General features: G+C 54.9%; 1 protein-coding gene across 2 annotated transcripts; it reads left to right on the forward strand.

Moving 5' to 3' along the window:
• The first annotated feature begins 7,094 nt into the window (after window positions 1–7,094).
• IRX5 (iroquois homeobox 5) lies at window positions 7,095–9,779 on the forward strand. 2 transcript variants are annotated; one of them, XM_047077699.1, is made up of 3 exons: window positions 7,095–7,343; window positions 8,409–8,814; window positions 8,983–9,779. In XM_047077699.1, exons 1-3 carry the CDS (start codon window positions 7,095–7,097, stop codon window positions 9,777–9,779), a joined length of 1,452 nt encoding a protein of 483 aa, XP_046933655.1. The 2 variants fall into 2 exon arrangements, with proteins under 2 accessions (XP_046933655.1, XP_046933656.1); XM_047077700.1 differs by having other exon boundaries at window positions 8,986–9,779.
• The last annotated feature ends 5,687 nt before the right edge of the window (window positions 9,780–15,466 follow it).

Below are 15,466 nucleotides of genomic sequence, written 5' to 3' on the forward strand. Positions count from 1 at the left end.
TCCTATTTTAGGCTTGGGGGGGGGGGGGACTCGCCCAATCTCTGGCTTTTAAATTCAACAACTTTACACGTGGATAAAAACAACAACACAAAAGTTTAGGCTTTAAAGGCAAACAGAGAGGAGGAATCAGGCTGCCCACTGCTTAACATTTTCCTTACATATGGGTTGTGTATTTTCGAATTTGTTGTGACGCGTCCCCTTTTGGTCATACCTGACACCTCGTCTCTGTAAGACCCAATCAGAGATAGGGGAATGCACTGTGTTATTTAAAAATAATTGTATAGTGCTTTATCTTCTGTTAAAAGTCACTTTACCCTCTCTGAAAGTTTTCAGAGAAGCATTTGTTGTACTAACTAGGGTTGCCTTCTGTTTAGTCTTTTTTTTCTTTGGTCATACAACCATTTTTCTTACTTAATTAACAAAATGTTCTTTATCACTGAATCCAGTCCCTTGCTCTCCCCAATAGACGACACAAATATTCTGCAAAACAATTTTTTCCCCTACTTCTCTCATCTGCTTGTATTCAGCAGCCCCTATTTTGATGAGAAATGACAAGTTTTACACACACCTCGCATTAAAGGGGTTTAGTATTCACGCCTGGAGCTGATACTCCCATTAAATTTACTCTTAAAAGAGCTGGGTAATGAAAATAATCAAAAAACTCTAATTTGGCATAAACAGATCATTTCCTTTAAATAACGATTCCATTTCTATCAAATAGAAGCCCAGTCTTGACTTTCAGGAAAAGCACCGAGTTTATAAATTTCCCCATCCAATGACATCATTAAAAATAAATTACTCAGTGTATTTCCACGAACCAAACATTTTTCTATTTTACTGAATGTTTAATGCATTTAGTAAAATTTTAATAATCAAAGGCCTCAAGTGACATTCTTTGTATTCTGACTTAGTTCCTATTACCAATATAAATAACTCTGGTAAAACCAACACGGAGGCTATTTTGGGTTTACTTCACGCACACACTGTGTTGCAGACATTCACTTGCAGATGAGCTTGGGGATATGTAAGGAAAAAATTCAGCCAACATTTGGAGGAAACCCATAGTTCAGAAGTCAACTTGGCTGAAAACATCCGAATGTATTAGGGAAGCATCATACTTATAACCTGCACACAAAAATGGAAATGATTCTGTTTAAAGAAACACAGCAGGCTAGTTAAATACTTTGGGGATATTAGGTATGAACACCTAATCTAATTTCCTCCAAGGTATCACTCCATATTATGCCAAATAAACAAATAAAGGCTGTATCAAGGTGTGGAATATCATTAGCCCGAGAAAAGGCTGGAAAAAATGAATTACGTAAATGACAACTGCAGGAGAAAATTACATTTCCTTCTCCTGAACAAATGTTAAGTGCATCCTTACTAATAAAGATTTAAGCTCAAACTACATTAGAATATACTGGTTTTCAATTTTGAAGCATCTAAGTTAATTTGCCAAGCTAAACTGGTGCTTAGGTATACTCTAGCTATAAAAATTCTGCACATTTATGTGGAAATAAGTTAGAAGTATCACACTTCAGAATTGTGTTGTGACAGCAGACCACAGTCATTACTGAACAAGAAAAAAACAATTCCGGGATCGTACGTCTTCTTGGAGGTACATCGGTTGCATCTTTGAAGCAGAATTATTCTCTACAAAACAGCTAATGATATACCAAAAAGGTGTTAGAAATAAAGGAGCCAATAGAATGTAGAAATTGTAGGGAAATACACACAGATAGCGAGCTATTAACACCACGAAAAAGGCCGTGCTATCTCAGAGTTGATTCGTATTTCTATTTTTAAAGGCCATGTTTAATTTAATTCACTTACGACTACATGATTGCATTTACTTGCATGTTATCAACTTACATTTTTCCTAAGGTTTCTATAATGCAAAAATATGTGAACACGTATTTGGTGTTGTTCATTACAACAGACAATAGGCAATTAGTTCACGATTGCACTTGATTTCTTTTAATACAGCATATAAAATTTGAAAAGAATGCACGGATAACAGCACAGGGATGCTGATCTGAGCTGCCAGAACAAAAATCTTCACGGGGAGAGTTGGGGGATGAGGAAAGCAATTATGTCAAAATTAATGCTCTTGTTTTTTAGTTTTAGCAAACACATCTAAATAAGCCTTTCTCTGATTTTAGTTTACCATGTAATTCTAGCCAGCTAATTATCCTTGGAGTCACGAAGGAGCTGTGACTCCACCTGGCTTCTCCGATCATATGCCTCTGGCCTCCTCCACTGTCATTGCCTCTTTCCACATTGAGTTTGAATATTAAAGAAAAACACTCACACATCTTACATACACACTGATGGACAGCCAGCTTCCAGGAAATCATGAGCTACAAAGGGGGGGGGGGGCGGGGATCTTAATGCAATACTTATGTTAAAGGGTATTAGGTGCTGGGTAAGCCAAGGGTAATATAATCAGCGGCATCCGTCTTGCTAGTGTTTTTGCATTCAGAAATTGGAAGTAAAGGAGAGTAATATTATTTTAGTGGTCACCCAGGTTATGGTTCAGATCCTTAAGCTAATAAGAGGCTAAATGCACTATTTCCACTGGCTCATAATTCGAATTTGCGGACAACATTTTGGAAGAAACAAAACAGTTGTTTGTTTGTTTTTTTTTTCTATTTCTGGAAATTAAAAAAAAAAGGCATTCCATAAACAACTAAGGTAAGTACTTGATAATATGAAGAGAGAAACTCTCTTACACCATTAAAACATTCTAGGAGACGGTTTTCCCCAAATATAAAGTGGCATGAATTTCTCATATATTTACAATTCAATTAGATCCTTGATTCTGCACATTAAGCGCGCCTCCATCTATAGATTGATTCTGCACACTAATAAATGTGTGCTTCATACGAGGCTGTCCCATTTGTGCTTTTCTTTCTAAATTAGTAACCATCACTCCACAAAGATGAAGCACAAAGAAAGCTGACAAAGGCACTGGCCAAAAAGCCACAAGTAGCATTGCCACATGCCAGAGCACTTAACACGAACCTACCCTTTCTCTCTGAAACTTCTGTTGCCAAAGTGCTCACAAAATCTGGAAGCTCAAAGACGGGTTTCAAGTGCAATTAAATTCTCCCAAAGCAAAACTGTACCAAAACATGCCGCCCTTCTTATGTCACCATTTTATAGACAACGTGTTCTCAGGATCTTAATGAAGATAACGATGCACACCTGTGTCAACATTCACTGGCAAGACAGCCTTATCAATCATAATCCTTTAAGTACACTCCAAAACAGCAAAGCGATATGACAGAAGCAATCTGTTGCCTTTCCTGGTGCCGGTGTCGTGTCTCTCCCCCACAAGAATGATGAGATCTTTAAAATACAGCAGACCTACTTTTAGGAGTCTTTAAAGTTTTAACTGTAAACAGCTATTACGCCAAATAAACAGGAATAACCTCTTTTGCACTTGATTTGCACAACGACAACTGTATAGCCAAAACTCGAAAAACAAGGTCTGTGGCCATGTCTTAGCAATACAATTGTGGATCTTATTTTAAAAGCTTTAAATGTTAAGAGTGAGGCATAACTGGATCCGTGCGGACACGACAAACCAATAAACCTTTAGGGAGTCTTAAGAGCAGAATTTCTTTTAAGCCCTACGTCAAAAAACAATCAGGGCATATCTACCCCTAGTGTGAGGTAAATGTTCAGGAAAGGTACAAACGCAAGAGCAATCCCCCCACGCCCCGCCCCGTAAGAAAAAGAGTCATCTTGGTCATCTGAAATAAGAGGGAGATAGCTCCCACCTCTGCTGGGGGAGAAAGCTTCAGTGACCAGAGACTAGAGAAACCACAGCTAACGAGTAAGCAGGTTCCCAAACGGGAGAAGAAAGGGAAGGGAGAGGGGACCTTAACCGTCACCACGACCAAGATCAAAAGGTAAAAACCTCGTGTTTGTCAGCAAAAACGTGAAAACTTTCACATGAACTCCAAGAACACCCGCCAGATGCTATCTGAATCCCATCTGCCTGCTAATGATCAGTTCTTCCATTTCACGTATTAACACAAGTCTGAGACGCCGGGCCAGGCGGCTGTGGTCAGCCGAGCAGCAGAGCCATCAATGTGCAAATAAAGCAGAAAATAGAGACATCCTTAAAGAAATGAGTCTTAAATTTGACGCAGAGCGGAGGTGACAACCACAGCAACAGAACCATAAATTCCAAATGCTTCAAAATCTTTCAGGATTCTCTCCAGTCCTTGACACCAAAAACAAGACAGTAAAAGGAAAGGGGGGGTGGGGGTGGGGGTGGGGGGGCGGATAGCCTAGCAGCCCAGAGTGGCAGAATGATGTAATGAGGTTGTCTGTGTGACAGACTCCGATTCTCGGTGGCACAAACCTCCATGGCTCCATTTCAGAAAACGGCATCCTGGACGAGAGCCGAGAAGGGTGAAGGGGCCGCGCGTGGGTGAAGGGGATACGCCCACGCGCGCCCGCCCGCGGACCGGGACCTCAGGAGAGGCCAGCCCGACACTCACCCGGCCCATGCCCGCCGGGGGCCCGGCGGCGCGCGGGGCGCCGCCGCGTCCATCCGGTCCACGAAGGGACTGGGACGCCGCTCGAGGGGCAGGAGTCCCGGCCGCGACCGGGGGCGGGCACTCGGCGGGATGGAGGACCCGGGACTCACCTCGCCTCCGCCGCGCGGGCGCGCGGGCCGCGGACGCTCCCTCGTGGCTGGCGCGAGCCCCCGGCGGGCGGCGCGCGCGGGCCGCTACCGACCGTTAGTTAGCGCGAGGGGCTGCGGCGGCGGCGGCGGCGGCGGCGGGCGGAGCCGGGGGCGGGCGCTAAGGAGCACCAGAGCCGCGAGAGGCGGGAGCGAAGGGAGCGGGGCGGGGACGCTCCCCGCGACCACCCGGCCTAGTTGGAGCCCGAGAGGACAGCTCCCTTGCCTGCCCGCAGAGCCACCACTGGCCAGCTGCGCGCTCCCTCCCGATCGAGCGGGCCCGGCCGCTCGGCCTCAGTCTCAGCCGGCTGGCAGGCAACCGAGCCCGGCTGCGCCCGCCTCCGCCGCCGTCGGCTTCTCGTCTCCATGACAATAGGGAGCCGACGCCCCGCCCAGCCCCACCCCCTCGGCGCTGTGACTCGGAGGGAAGCGGGACCGCGTCGCCGAGGGGAGGAGCCAATAGAGGCCAGCGTCCAATTAGGGATGGAGGCATGGAGGGATTGGGCGGGGCTGACCGAGAGATTCGCCGAATGTCCACTTGAGGGGCGGAGCCAGGGGGAGAGCAGACGGAGGGGAGGAGTTAGCGCGCGTGCGTGAAGTCCAGCCGCCAAGTGTGTCCGAGGGTACAGAGTGGGTTAGTGTGCGGGGACTGAAGCTCCGGAAATAAAGTGTATCCTACTTGTGAAAGTCATCGCGGGAAGCTGTGTAGTTGTGCTTCGGATTGCGTGTGGCCCAATTTTATAAAAGGCCACGAAGTCCCTGATATACTGAGTTCCAGTGGGGTGCCCAACACTGTGCCTGCCCCTGTTTTGGTTCACCAGCGCCCCTGTCTGTCCCAGAGTTCGAGTGCGTCTGTGGCTTGTGGCGGCGCGGGGTGGAGAGACAGGCAGGGGGTCTGTTTTGTATTCTGTGTGGCCCGTCGTGGGCAAGAATTCTGCCTGTGACTCAGTTGTGTGTGTTTGCCTTGCCAGCGCCTCGCTGAACAAACAGGGGTTGGGTTGGGCAATGCGGAGCGTTTACAATGGAGCGTGGGCGGGTGCTAAAGTGCGTGCTAAGAGTAAGGGGACCCGCACAGTCCACCACCACCACCGGCCTGGCAGGGGGAGCTGCGGATGGAAAGCCGGGAGAAAGAGGCGGCCATTCACGGCCGGGGGCGGGAAGGGGTGCAGTGGGGTCCGGAGACCGACTCCGGTATAGCTGCTTCTCCGTCTGGCAGCTCTTGCCCACTACCTCTGCTCTAGAGAAAGGCTACCCCCGTCGTCCCGCCTCCCCCTTCCCTCGCCGTTTGGCAGGGAGTTAGTTGGTGGCAGGGAGGCCGGGCCGGAGACGCGCAGATGCCCAAGGCCTGTCTCTCGCCCACCTGCTGCTGCTGGCGGAAAGGGACAATCATCTCGCACTCCCTGCGCCCTGGACGCGGGCATCCCTCCGTCTCTCCCGGGGACCTCCATTTCGGGTCTCCAAACTCGCTCTCTGGTTCCCTGGCTGGGGGGAGAAGCCAGGGGAGAGTAGGCGGCGATCCGCCTCGGAACCCAGCTTCTTGGCGAACAAGAAATCCGCTAACTTCGCGGCTTACTGTGGCAAGCACAGAGCAAAGCGTTCGCCGGCTCGCCTTCCGCCGCCTGGTCGCCTTTTGTGCTTCGGGGCGGCCGGACTGGCCCACCGGGGCCCGCCTTGTGTCGGAACTGCCACTCCACCCCGACTTAGCAGGGAAGGAAAGTTGGAAGAGATCGGCGCGCCTGGGATGTGATTGTCATCCTGGGGCCGGCGCTCGAGAGTCTGAGAAAGAGAGAGAGAGAGAGGGAGAGGGACCCGGGAGAGGAGGGGGGAGAAAAAGAGGAGGGGGGAGAGGAGGGCCGCGGTGGAGAGGCGGGCGCGAGGGAGGGGCGAGGGGAGCGCCAGCGAGCGGGAGAGGGAGCCGGGGAGGAAGAGGGAGAGGGCGAGGCGCGCCTGGCGGCCGGGTTGGCTGCGGCCGCCCAGAGGTTCCTGCCAGTCCTCCCACCGACTACACCCCGGGAAGGAGGAGCTTCAGGCGCGCACAAGGCGTCAGAATCCTCAATTTCCAACTTAGCATCTTGGCAGGACCTTTGCGAAGCCAAAAGCAGAGCCCCCCAGTGCAAAGAGCGAGGGGGAAAAAGAGAAAGCAGCAAGGGAGGGCGGGGGGGAAACCCAGCCGGGGCGAGCGAGGCGCGCAGAGGAGCGGGCTCGGCAGTCGCAGCCGGAGGCGCGCGGGAAGCCAGCGAGGAGGCGCCGCGGGCCGGAGCCCGGGAGCCGGGGCCCGAGAAGCGGCAGCCGGGGGCAGCCGGAGGCCAGGTGCCCGCCCGCTCGCCCTCGCAGGGCGCCGCCCGGCTCGTTGGCGGCCGCGGCGCGGCGCGCCCCATGCCCGTGTGTGGCCATGTCCTACCCGCAGGGCTACTTGTACCAGCCGTCCGCCTCGCTGGCGCTCTACTCGTGCCCGGCGTACAGCACCAGCGTCATCTCGGGGCCCCGCACGGATGAGCTCGGCCGCTCGTCGTCGGGCTCCGCGTTCTCGCCCTACGCCGGCTCCACCGCCTTCACGGCGCCCTCGCCGGGCTACAACTCGCACCTCCAGTACGGTGCCGACCCCGCGGCAGCCGCCGCCGCCGCCTTCTCTTCGTACGTGGTGAGTGAGCGGGAGCCGCGGCGGGCAAGGGCAGCTGGGGCCGCGCGGGGCGGGCGGGGGCTGCGGGGGACACGGGCCTCGGCGCCACCGCGGACCGCCCCCGCCAAGCTTCGCGGCCCCTGCAAACTTGGGAGAGACTGTCTCGGTCGGCTTCGCCCGGGCCTCCGGCTCAGGAGTTGCTCGGAAAGCAGAGCCGCCTCCTGCTTGGGTCGCTGAGCTGGCGACGAGGGTTTTTCGGGGGAGAGGTCGCTGCAATTAAAGAGCAGCATTTGGTTCAAACGTGAGCTCCAGGCCGTCCTGCACATTTTATTGCATTTTGTGTTTTTGGTTTTGCCGTTTTGGAAAAGTAGTTCAAAAGAAATGGACCAGAAATCTGAGCAGAAGCGTGCTAAGTCTATGTAAATGTGTTTGGCCTCGCCTTTAATTAGTCCTCCAAAATGTTGCAAATCCGTAATCCTATCTTCGCAATCCGATTTGGAGGTATTAAATTTCTGAAAAGTCGGCCGAGCTGCGGTGCATCCGGGATTTTTCGGCCGGGTGCACTTTCTGGAAAAGCGCCGTGGCTTCGGTTTGGGGTAACATTTTTGGAGGGGTGGGAGTGCCGGGGCAAGGCTTGGCTTTTCCTTTGCCTTTCTCTGTGGGGGTAAAAATGCCCTGACTTCCCGTGCTCTCCCTCTCTGCGCCTAACGCGCAGCCACCCGGGCACGAAGTGGGGAGTCGCCACTGCTGCCCAGGCCTCTGGGTGGAGGGCCTGGCCGCGGCGGCCGGCTCTGCGCCTGGGGGGCGGACTTGCCCCGGCAGACGGGGGCCTACAGGGTGCCACTGAGGCCAGGACGGCTTCAAGGGCTCCCTAAGGACCGGAGTCAGGAGTTGGCGCCCCCGCTGCCTTCCGAGGAGGAGGAGTTGCCCCTGGGTCTGAGCCCGGCAGCCCTACCCCAGGGAAAGCCCGGAGTTCGGGCCTCGCAGCTCGCGGACCCCTGGGCGCAGGGAGAGTGTGCTTCGGTCCTCTAGGTGGTACTGGGAACCAAGGCCCACTCTCACCTTCTCTCCGCCTGTTCCTCGCAGGGCTCTCCCTACGATCACACACCGGGCATGGCAGGCTCCTTGGGGTACCACCCATACGCGGCGCCGCTGGGCTCGTACCCGTACGGGGACCCCGCGTACCGGAAGAACGCCACGCGAGACGCCACCGCCACGCTCAAGGCCTGGCTGAACGAGCACCGCAAGAACCCCTACCCCACCAAGGGCGAGAAGATCATGCTGGCCATCATCACCAAGATGACCCTCACCCAGGTGTCCACCTGGTTCGCCAACGCGCGCCGGCGCCTCAAGAAGGAGAACAAGATGACGTGGACGCCGCGGAACCGCAGCGAGGACGAGGAGGAGGAGGAGAACATCGATCTGGAGAAGAACGACGAGGATGAGCCCCAGAAGCCGGAGGACAAGGGAGACTCCGAGGGCCCCGAAGCAGGTTGGTGGACGCGGGGAAGGATGTGTTGAGCTGGAGTAAGGAGGAAAGTGGGGGTGGGGGTGGGAGCCTGGAGGTGGGGGGCAAGGGTCTCTCTGCCTTTGCGGCCGGGGACCTGGGCCCCGCCGCTGGGCCTCCGCGCCCCTTGACGGCCTGGGGTTTCTCCCGCAGGAGGAGCGGAGCAGAAGGCGGCTTCGGGCTGCGAGCGGCTGCAGGGGCCGCCCACCCCCGCCGGCAAGGAGACTGAGGGCAGCCTCAGCGACTCGGATTTTAAGGAGCCGCCATCCGAGGGCCGTCTCGACGCCCTGCCTGGGCCCCCCCGCGCCGGCGGGCCCTCCCCGGCCGGGCCAGCGGCAGCGCGGCTGGCGGAGGACCCGGCCCCTCACTACCCCTCGGGCGCGCCGGCTCCGGGCCCGCACCCGGCCGCGGGAGAGCTGCCCCCCGGTCCCGGCGGGCCCTCGGTCATACACTCTCCGCCACCGCCGCCGCCGCAGGCGGTGCTCGCCAAGCCCAAACTGTGGTCTCTGGCAGAGATCGCCACCTCCTCGGACAAGGTCAAGGACGGGGGCGGCGGAAGCGAAGGCTCCCCATGCCCACCGTGCCCCGGGCCGGTAGCGGGGCAAGCCTTAGGAGGCAGCCGCGCGTCGCCGGCCCCGGCGCCATCGCGCTCCCCCTCGGCGCAGTGTCCCTTTCCAGGCGGGACGGTGCTGTCCCGGCCTCTCTACTACACGGCGCCCTTCTATCCCGGCTACACGAACTATGGCTCCTTCGGACACCTTCACGGCCACCCAGGGCCAGGGCCGGGCCCCACAACCGGTCCGGGCTCGCATTTCAATGGATTAAACCAGACCGTGTTGAACCGAGCGGACGCTTTGGCTAAAGACCCGAAAATGTTGCGGAGCCAGTCCCAGCTAGATCTGTGCAAAGACTCTCCCTATGAATTGAAGAAAGGTATGTCCGACATTTAACGCGGGCTGCGTCGGTCCCGGACTTTCCTAATTTATTAAGAAACATGGCCTTGGCAGTTATTTTTTTCCATCACCAAGAGAGAGAAACAAAACTACCCCTCCTATTAAAAAGTTTATAGTTCTCGGAGATGGGTAACATAAAAATGTAAACATCTCCACACACAAAAATGTCTTAACCAACCGAAAAGAAAAATTTAAAAAGGATTTGTATTAAATCTTATTCTGTATATTTAATGTAGCATTTTTGTATTTAAATTGATAATTCAATATCTTTGAAGTAAATTATGAAATTAAGACACCTGTACAGGCATTTAATTTTTTTTTTGTAATATAAATATATACATTTGTGTTTCCCCCGAAACTGTTTCATAGTTTAAAAATACAAGTTTAATTTAATTTTTTACACCTATTGATTTTTCTGGATATGAGCTAAAGTATTATTACAGAAAGGAAACAGGTTATACTCTTAGATTTAAAAAGTAAAAGAAACTGCAGCCGCCTTTGTAAAATGCAAAATATTTAATTAAAAGAGATTTTAACATAATCAGAGCCACTCATTACTTTTTAGAAGCCTCAATAAACTGTCCATCGCCTTGGACAAAAGGTGGAGACTGCAACTTTCCCCCCCACCCCCCAAGTGGGCAATGAAAGGTTCCATAGAACTTCGGCGTGCCAGGGGGGAAACCGTAATTAGGCGGCAAGCCCCGGGGACCCTGGCCCTGAGGGGAATGCAGATTTGGATCACTGATGCGGGCGGTTTGGGGGAGATTGGACCCTGGAGGAAGGAGGAGAGCGACCCAAGTGTGTGCCCAGAAGGGAGAAAGCCTGCTAGAGACACGCACCATCCGAGGTCCGTCGCTTAACCTAATTACTTCCAATCAGTGTCGTGTTTTATGCAAAGCAATCAGCTGGTGAACTTTGCTAATGAGTTCGATTTTATGCCGGATTTAGCCCTTATTACTATTTCAAAGGTGCTATGGGCTAATGGCGGGAGGGGAGCGTAAGGGGATGCCAAGGAGAAGGCTTTCCCAAGTCACTCTTTTCCCTACCCCTTCAAGACTGGGCATTGATCTCTTCCTTGGATTTGATTAAATTAGTAAGTGTTCCAGCCGCGCCAGTGCGGGTGGGAGGCGGCCCCGTAGATCCCCGCGCAGCAGCGAGGCTGGGGCCGCGGGACCGTCTAGGGGACGGTTCCCCCCTTTCACAGGTAGGTGTCACACTTGTCCTGAATTACAAGCCTGCACTTTGCAGAGTCGGAGATTGGAAGAGTGGGCAGAGTGGGGGAGGGAGCACCGCAGTCGCTTGGGGGCAGTGAGGGGAGCCCCGAAGGGCCCGGAGGGCGTCCCTACTCCCCCCCCCCCCCCGCTCCCGCACGAGCCCCCTTTTTGGACGAGTGGCCTTCAAAAGTTCGAGGACACTTGCCTAGATAATGAGGCTGTTGTGGACTCGATCGGGCTTGTCGCGTTAGCACTTTTCCTGTCGCTGATTCACGAGTCCGAGTAGCTACAAAAGTATTTCTGAGGTTTTATTTTCTCGTTTGAATCCCGCATATTTCATCTCAAAATGAAACATCAGGATGAGTCTCAATCCCAAATGAGGAAGAGCCATCGCCCTGTGCCCGAGGCCCGCCAACACTGTCGGTGTTATGGTCTCCGTTTTGCGCGGGAGAGTTGGAACGGCGGGCGTGTTTTTACTTCGTGGGAAATTTTCGGTGGTCGGGGGAGGGGAGGGTTTATAGGAAAAACATACTCCAGCGAGGGGAATTAATTTGCTCTATTAAGCCCAAGCCTGAGTGTAGAGAGAATGTGTTTGCACATAACACCGGTTTAATTAGGCTAAATCAGAATGCACATATTTGCATTTCTGCTCAAGATTACTTGAACCCTGCTTGTTTTTTTTTTTAACACACCCCAAACTTTCACCAGAGTTTTAACTTTTGCTATGTTTTTTTGTTTTGTTTTGTTTTGTTTTGTTTTAACCTGTGACGGGGCTCCATTAGCTTATAAGAATTTAAAACAAGTTTGAAAACTGCCTTGTCCAGATGTTTTTGCAAACAGCGGTCGACTTAAGAGTTTAAATTAGTGAGAAGATTCACGCAGGGAAAGTGGTTTCAAAGCTGGAAGTGTGAATGATTAAATATGCATGAGACGATCGTATTTTATTTTGTCCCTTTAATTATAAATGATTTTTTTAAACAATCGAATTCCAGAGATGACTAGCCCCACGACCGCCACCCCCGCCCCCCGCGCCCCAGCCCCCTCCACCCACCCCGCCGACAGCCCGGTTCACAATCAGCTTTTCCCCCCTGTTGAATATGCAGCCCCAGGAGCCACCTTGTCTTCTAAAAAAGTCAGAAGAATAGGCCAGTCCCCTTCTCTTAAGAGAGAGTTTAAGGACGACATCAACTCTGCGGGGTTTTGGAAGCGCTGGCCCTAAACCCTGCCCAACGATTTTAAAAAGAAAATTACAGGCCTCCTTGTGTTCCCGGGAATATGCAAATGGCGCGGCGCGGGCCTCCCAAGTCTCATCGCGGAGGCTCGGGGCTGGGAGCCGAATGCCCGCGGGGCTGCCTGGGAACGGGAACCGCGCACCGGGGAGCCCGCGGCGTTTCTCCCCAACGAGGGGCGGTGCGAGGAGCCTCCCGGCCGGGGAGCGAAGCCACCAGGGGCTGGAAGGCTGGTGCCCGAGTCGCTGCCCCCGGTCCGTATCCCTCCTGCCCATGGCCTCTGCAGGGTCCACGGGTGTCTTTGCGCCCTTCATCTTGAACACAAGCCTCCAATTAAAGTCTGGGGTTTTCTCCTGGCACAGCTGGGTTTCGTGGCCAGTGGTTTTTCTGGTGTCCGGAGACTTTCCAGGGTGGGGGAGCCTGCCCGGCAGTCCGAGGTTTAGGTATTTAGGAGCTGTCTCCCGCGCTTAATCCCCGAAGTAATTTCGTGTCTTTACTGTCCCAAGTGCCTCCTCGAGCCCCGCTTGGCCGTCTCAAAGGCACAGAGTCTTGGAGGCGCTGGGGCAAGGGGGGAATTTCCGGCGTTGCAGTGGGGTCGAGGTTTGTTCGCAGGCTTGGACTGGGGCGCGGAAGTGGCGCGAGGCCGCACCAAAGACACCTGGGCGCTGGGGCCGCGCGGGCGTTTGCCACCTGCGCGGGACTGCGCTGGTTCTGGCCCCCTCGAGGAGCGTTTAGCTTGGCACTTAGGGGCTAGGAGGGCTGAACCCCAGGCAGCGAGGGCAGCGGGATCACCGCGTGGGGTCTAGGCAGTCAGCCCCCTGAAGCAGCGCCAAACCGGAACGAGCTGGGTCCCTTTCCTTACCCCTCTATGGGGGCCAAATCAATTCATGGGACTTAGGGGTGGAAGAGACAACAGCCCAGTCAATCCCAGAGGGCGCATAAGCGCATACTGAGGAGAGACCGCAGAAAGGGGACCTTCTTGCTTCCCTTCCTGCTCCTCGGCTGGGGGTGCTAGGGCCCGAAATGTTGTTCCCTGGCCTGGGTGTAGGGCCTGCGTCGAGGCCTTCTAGTTTGCAAGCTTTTCGGGGCCTGTCCTTCTGCGAGGGGTGCGCAACTCTTGGAGCCTGGAGGGTTGAGGGGAGGGTCGTACGTGCATGTTCAGAACCGGCCGTGCCTCCCAGCCCACTTGTCCCCCACAACTAGCTGCCAACGCCGGCAGAGGCAAGGAAGAGCGCTCTGCAAAGCGCCCAAAGTGAAAGGAATGTGATTGCGCTCCCGAGAGGGAGCCGGACGCGGATGCAGTTTAGGAAGGGCGCCGCCTACTGGTCCCCGGGCGCCACACGGTTCACAGAGAGGAGGAGTTAGGCAAGACCCGGCTGTGCCCCCCCACCCCCAGCAGGGTCTTAGCTCTGAACCCCAAGCGGGTCAAACTGAAACTGTTCCTCCACTCCACTCTCTGCGGCGCGGGTCCCACGACCCAGTTAGCATTGGAGATCTGGAGAGCAGGGCCCGCAACCAGAACACTTTTAACCCTCCAGATGCCCGCCATGGTTTGGGCACAGTCCCGGAAACCAGGCAGCAGGCAATTGAGAAATATGCCGACGGCTGAAACAAGTGTGCGGGTGGGGGGGGCCGCAGCAGTGCGCGGCCCAGGCAGTGAGCCAGTGTCCCCGCTCCGCTTCAGGTGCGCCCTTCCGCTTCTGCGGGCCTTTCCACGTCGGGGCTCTGCACCCCGCGCGGTTTTGTTTCACCTGCGTTTTGGCATACCTGGGGTCTACCCCGCAACCGCACCCCCCCCCAAAACCGTTTCTGCCCTTTGACCTGGGGGTTGGACATCCATACGAAAAGGAAAAACAAACAAAACTACCTTCTCATTCTCAAAACCCTCCTATTTCGAAAGCATCTTTAATGAGGTCGGCGTGGCCAAGCAAGGGGCGCTCGCCTGGGCGTCCCCTGTCGCCCCTCCAGAAGCGCTAACCAGTAGTATTGACTGGTCTCACCCTGGTGCAGAGATCTTGGGGGAAAGCGGAGGCGCGTCCTCGGCCTGGCTCTTGGAATCCCTTTTCACTTCGGCCACCGAATAGGAAAATCGGGCCTGAGTGAGACCTTGCCACCTGCCCGCCTTCCAAACTGGCCAAAGCTGCGGGACTGTCCCTAGACCTACTCCGCAGGTCACCCGCCGGGACCAGGCCAGAGTTGGTCTCCTTTTCGTTTTCGTTTAAATGCGACTTGAGTCCAGGGCCCGAGGCGGGGCCCAGGTTGTGGCCTAACGGAGGATCGCCTCTGGGGAGGGGTTGGAGCTCTGGCTGCACCCCCTGCCCAGGCCGACCCCTTCGGACCTTGAGCGGGTCTCTGGCCTCCTGTGGGCCGCAGGCCCCAGCTCCGGGTCCCCAAGGCCGCCCTCCGGGCTGCGCTCGTTTCCCGCGCCCGGACGAGCCCAGCGCGCCCAGACGCCACTTTTCCCAGTGAAATCTGCTTTTATTTGCTCCGAGCAAACCCCGGGCTCTCCGCGCTCCCGCCTGATGGATGCAAATGTAAATGTGCACTTATTTAATTGGATCAGGCCCCAAGATAAAAGAGATAAACGGCTCCCCGTTTGCTAACTTATTTTCCGAGGCATGCAGCGCCGCGGAGGGGAAGCTAATGAAGGAGCTGCGCGTCGCTCGGCGCTCCAGCTCTCCACGGTCATAGTGCGGCGGCCGGTAGGCTCCGCTTGGCCTGCGGCTCCTCGTCGACCTCCTTTCCACGGGCCCTGCCCGCCGGGCAGGGCGCCCGTGGGACCTTCTGTGCTCCAGGATCAGAAAGTGAGAAGGCGCGGCGCTGGCTTCGCGTTTCCAAACACCCCACTCCTCGCCACAATTTTCTCCGGCTCTTTCCCCTCTCCTCTCTTACCCTCCTCTCCGTGCTGGAGTCAAACCGGCCCGGCCCACTCGATAGAAAAATCCTTTCTTGCTCTCCTCCCCTGGCGTTATCTTTCACTCCAGGAGGCGGTTTCGGAGAGAAAGACGCCAGGGCCACGCGAAAGGCTAGGCGCGCCCCACCCCCATCCCCGCCACCAGGGTCCGGTGGAGCCGCCCTTTATACAGAAGGACCCCCTTTTCTGTTCCCAGATGGCTCTCTTTTGGAGCCTGGAATTTCTTTCAGAATCGTCAGGAATGGATTGGGGCCATGGATTACCCCCGCCCCCCAAAACGTGCTCACGCAATACCCACAGCCCTTCAATAACTTCAAGGGGTCACGG

The sequence above is a fragment of the Lynx rufus genome, unplaced genomic scaffold, assembly GCF_022079265.1.
Source record: "Lynx rufus isolate CCGP_SWC_20201006 ecotype Redwood Valley unplaced genomic scaffold, mLynRuf1.p SCAF_16, whole genome shotgun sequence".
Taxonomy (NCBI): Eukaryota; Metazoa; Chordata; class Mammalia; order Carnivora; family Felidae; genus Lynx; species Lynx rufus.

Coding starts and splice junctions, on each gene's coding strand:
- IRX5 (XM_047077699.1), top strand. CDS start 7,095: ATGTCCTACCCGCAGGGCTACTTGTACCAGCCGTCCGCCTCGCTGGCG. Junction 7,344..8,408: donor CCGCCTTCTCTTCGTACGTG/GTGAGTGAGCGG, acceptor TGTTCCTCGCAG/GGCTCTCCCTACGATCACAC. Junction 8,815..8,982: donor CTCCGAGGGCCCCGAAGCAG/GTTGGTGGACGC, acceptor TTTCTCCCGCAG/GAGGAGCGGAGCAGAAGGCG.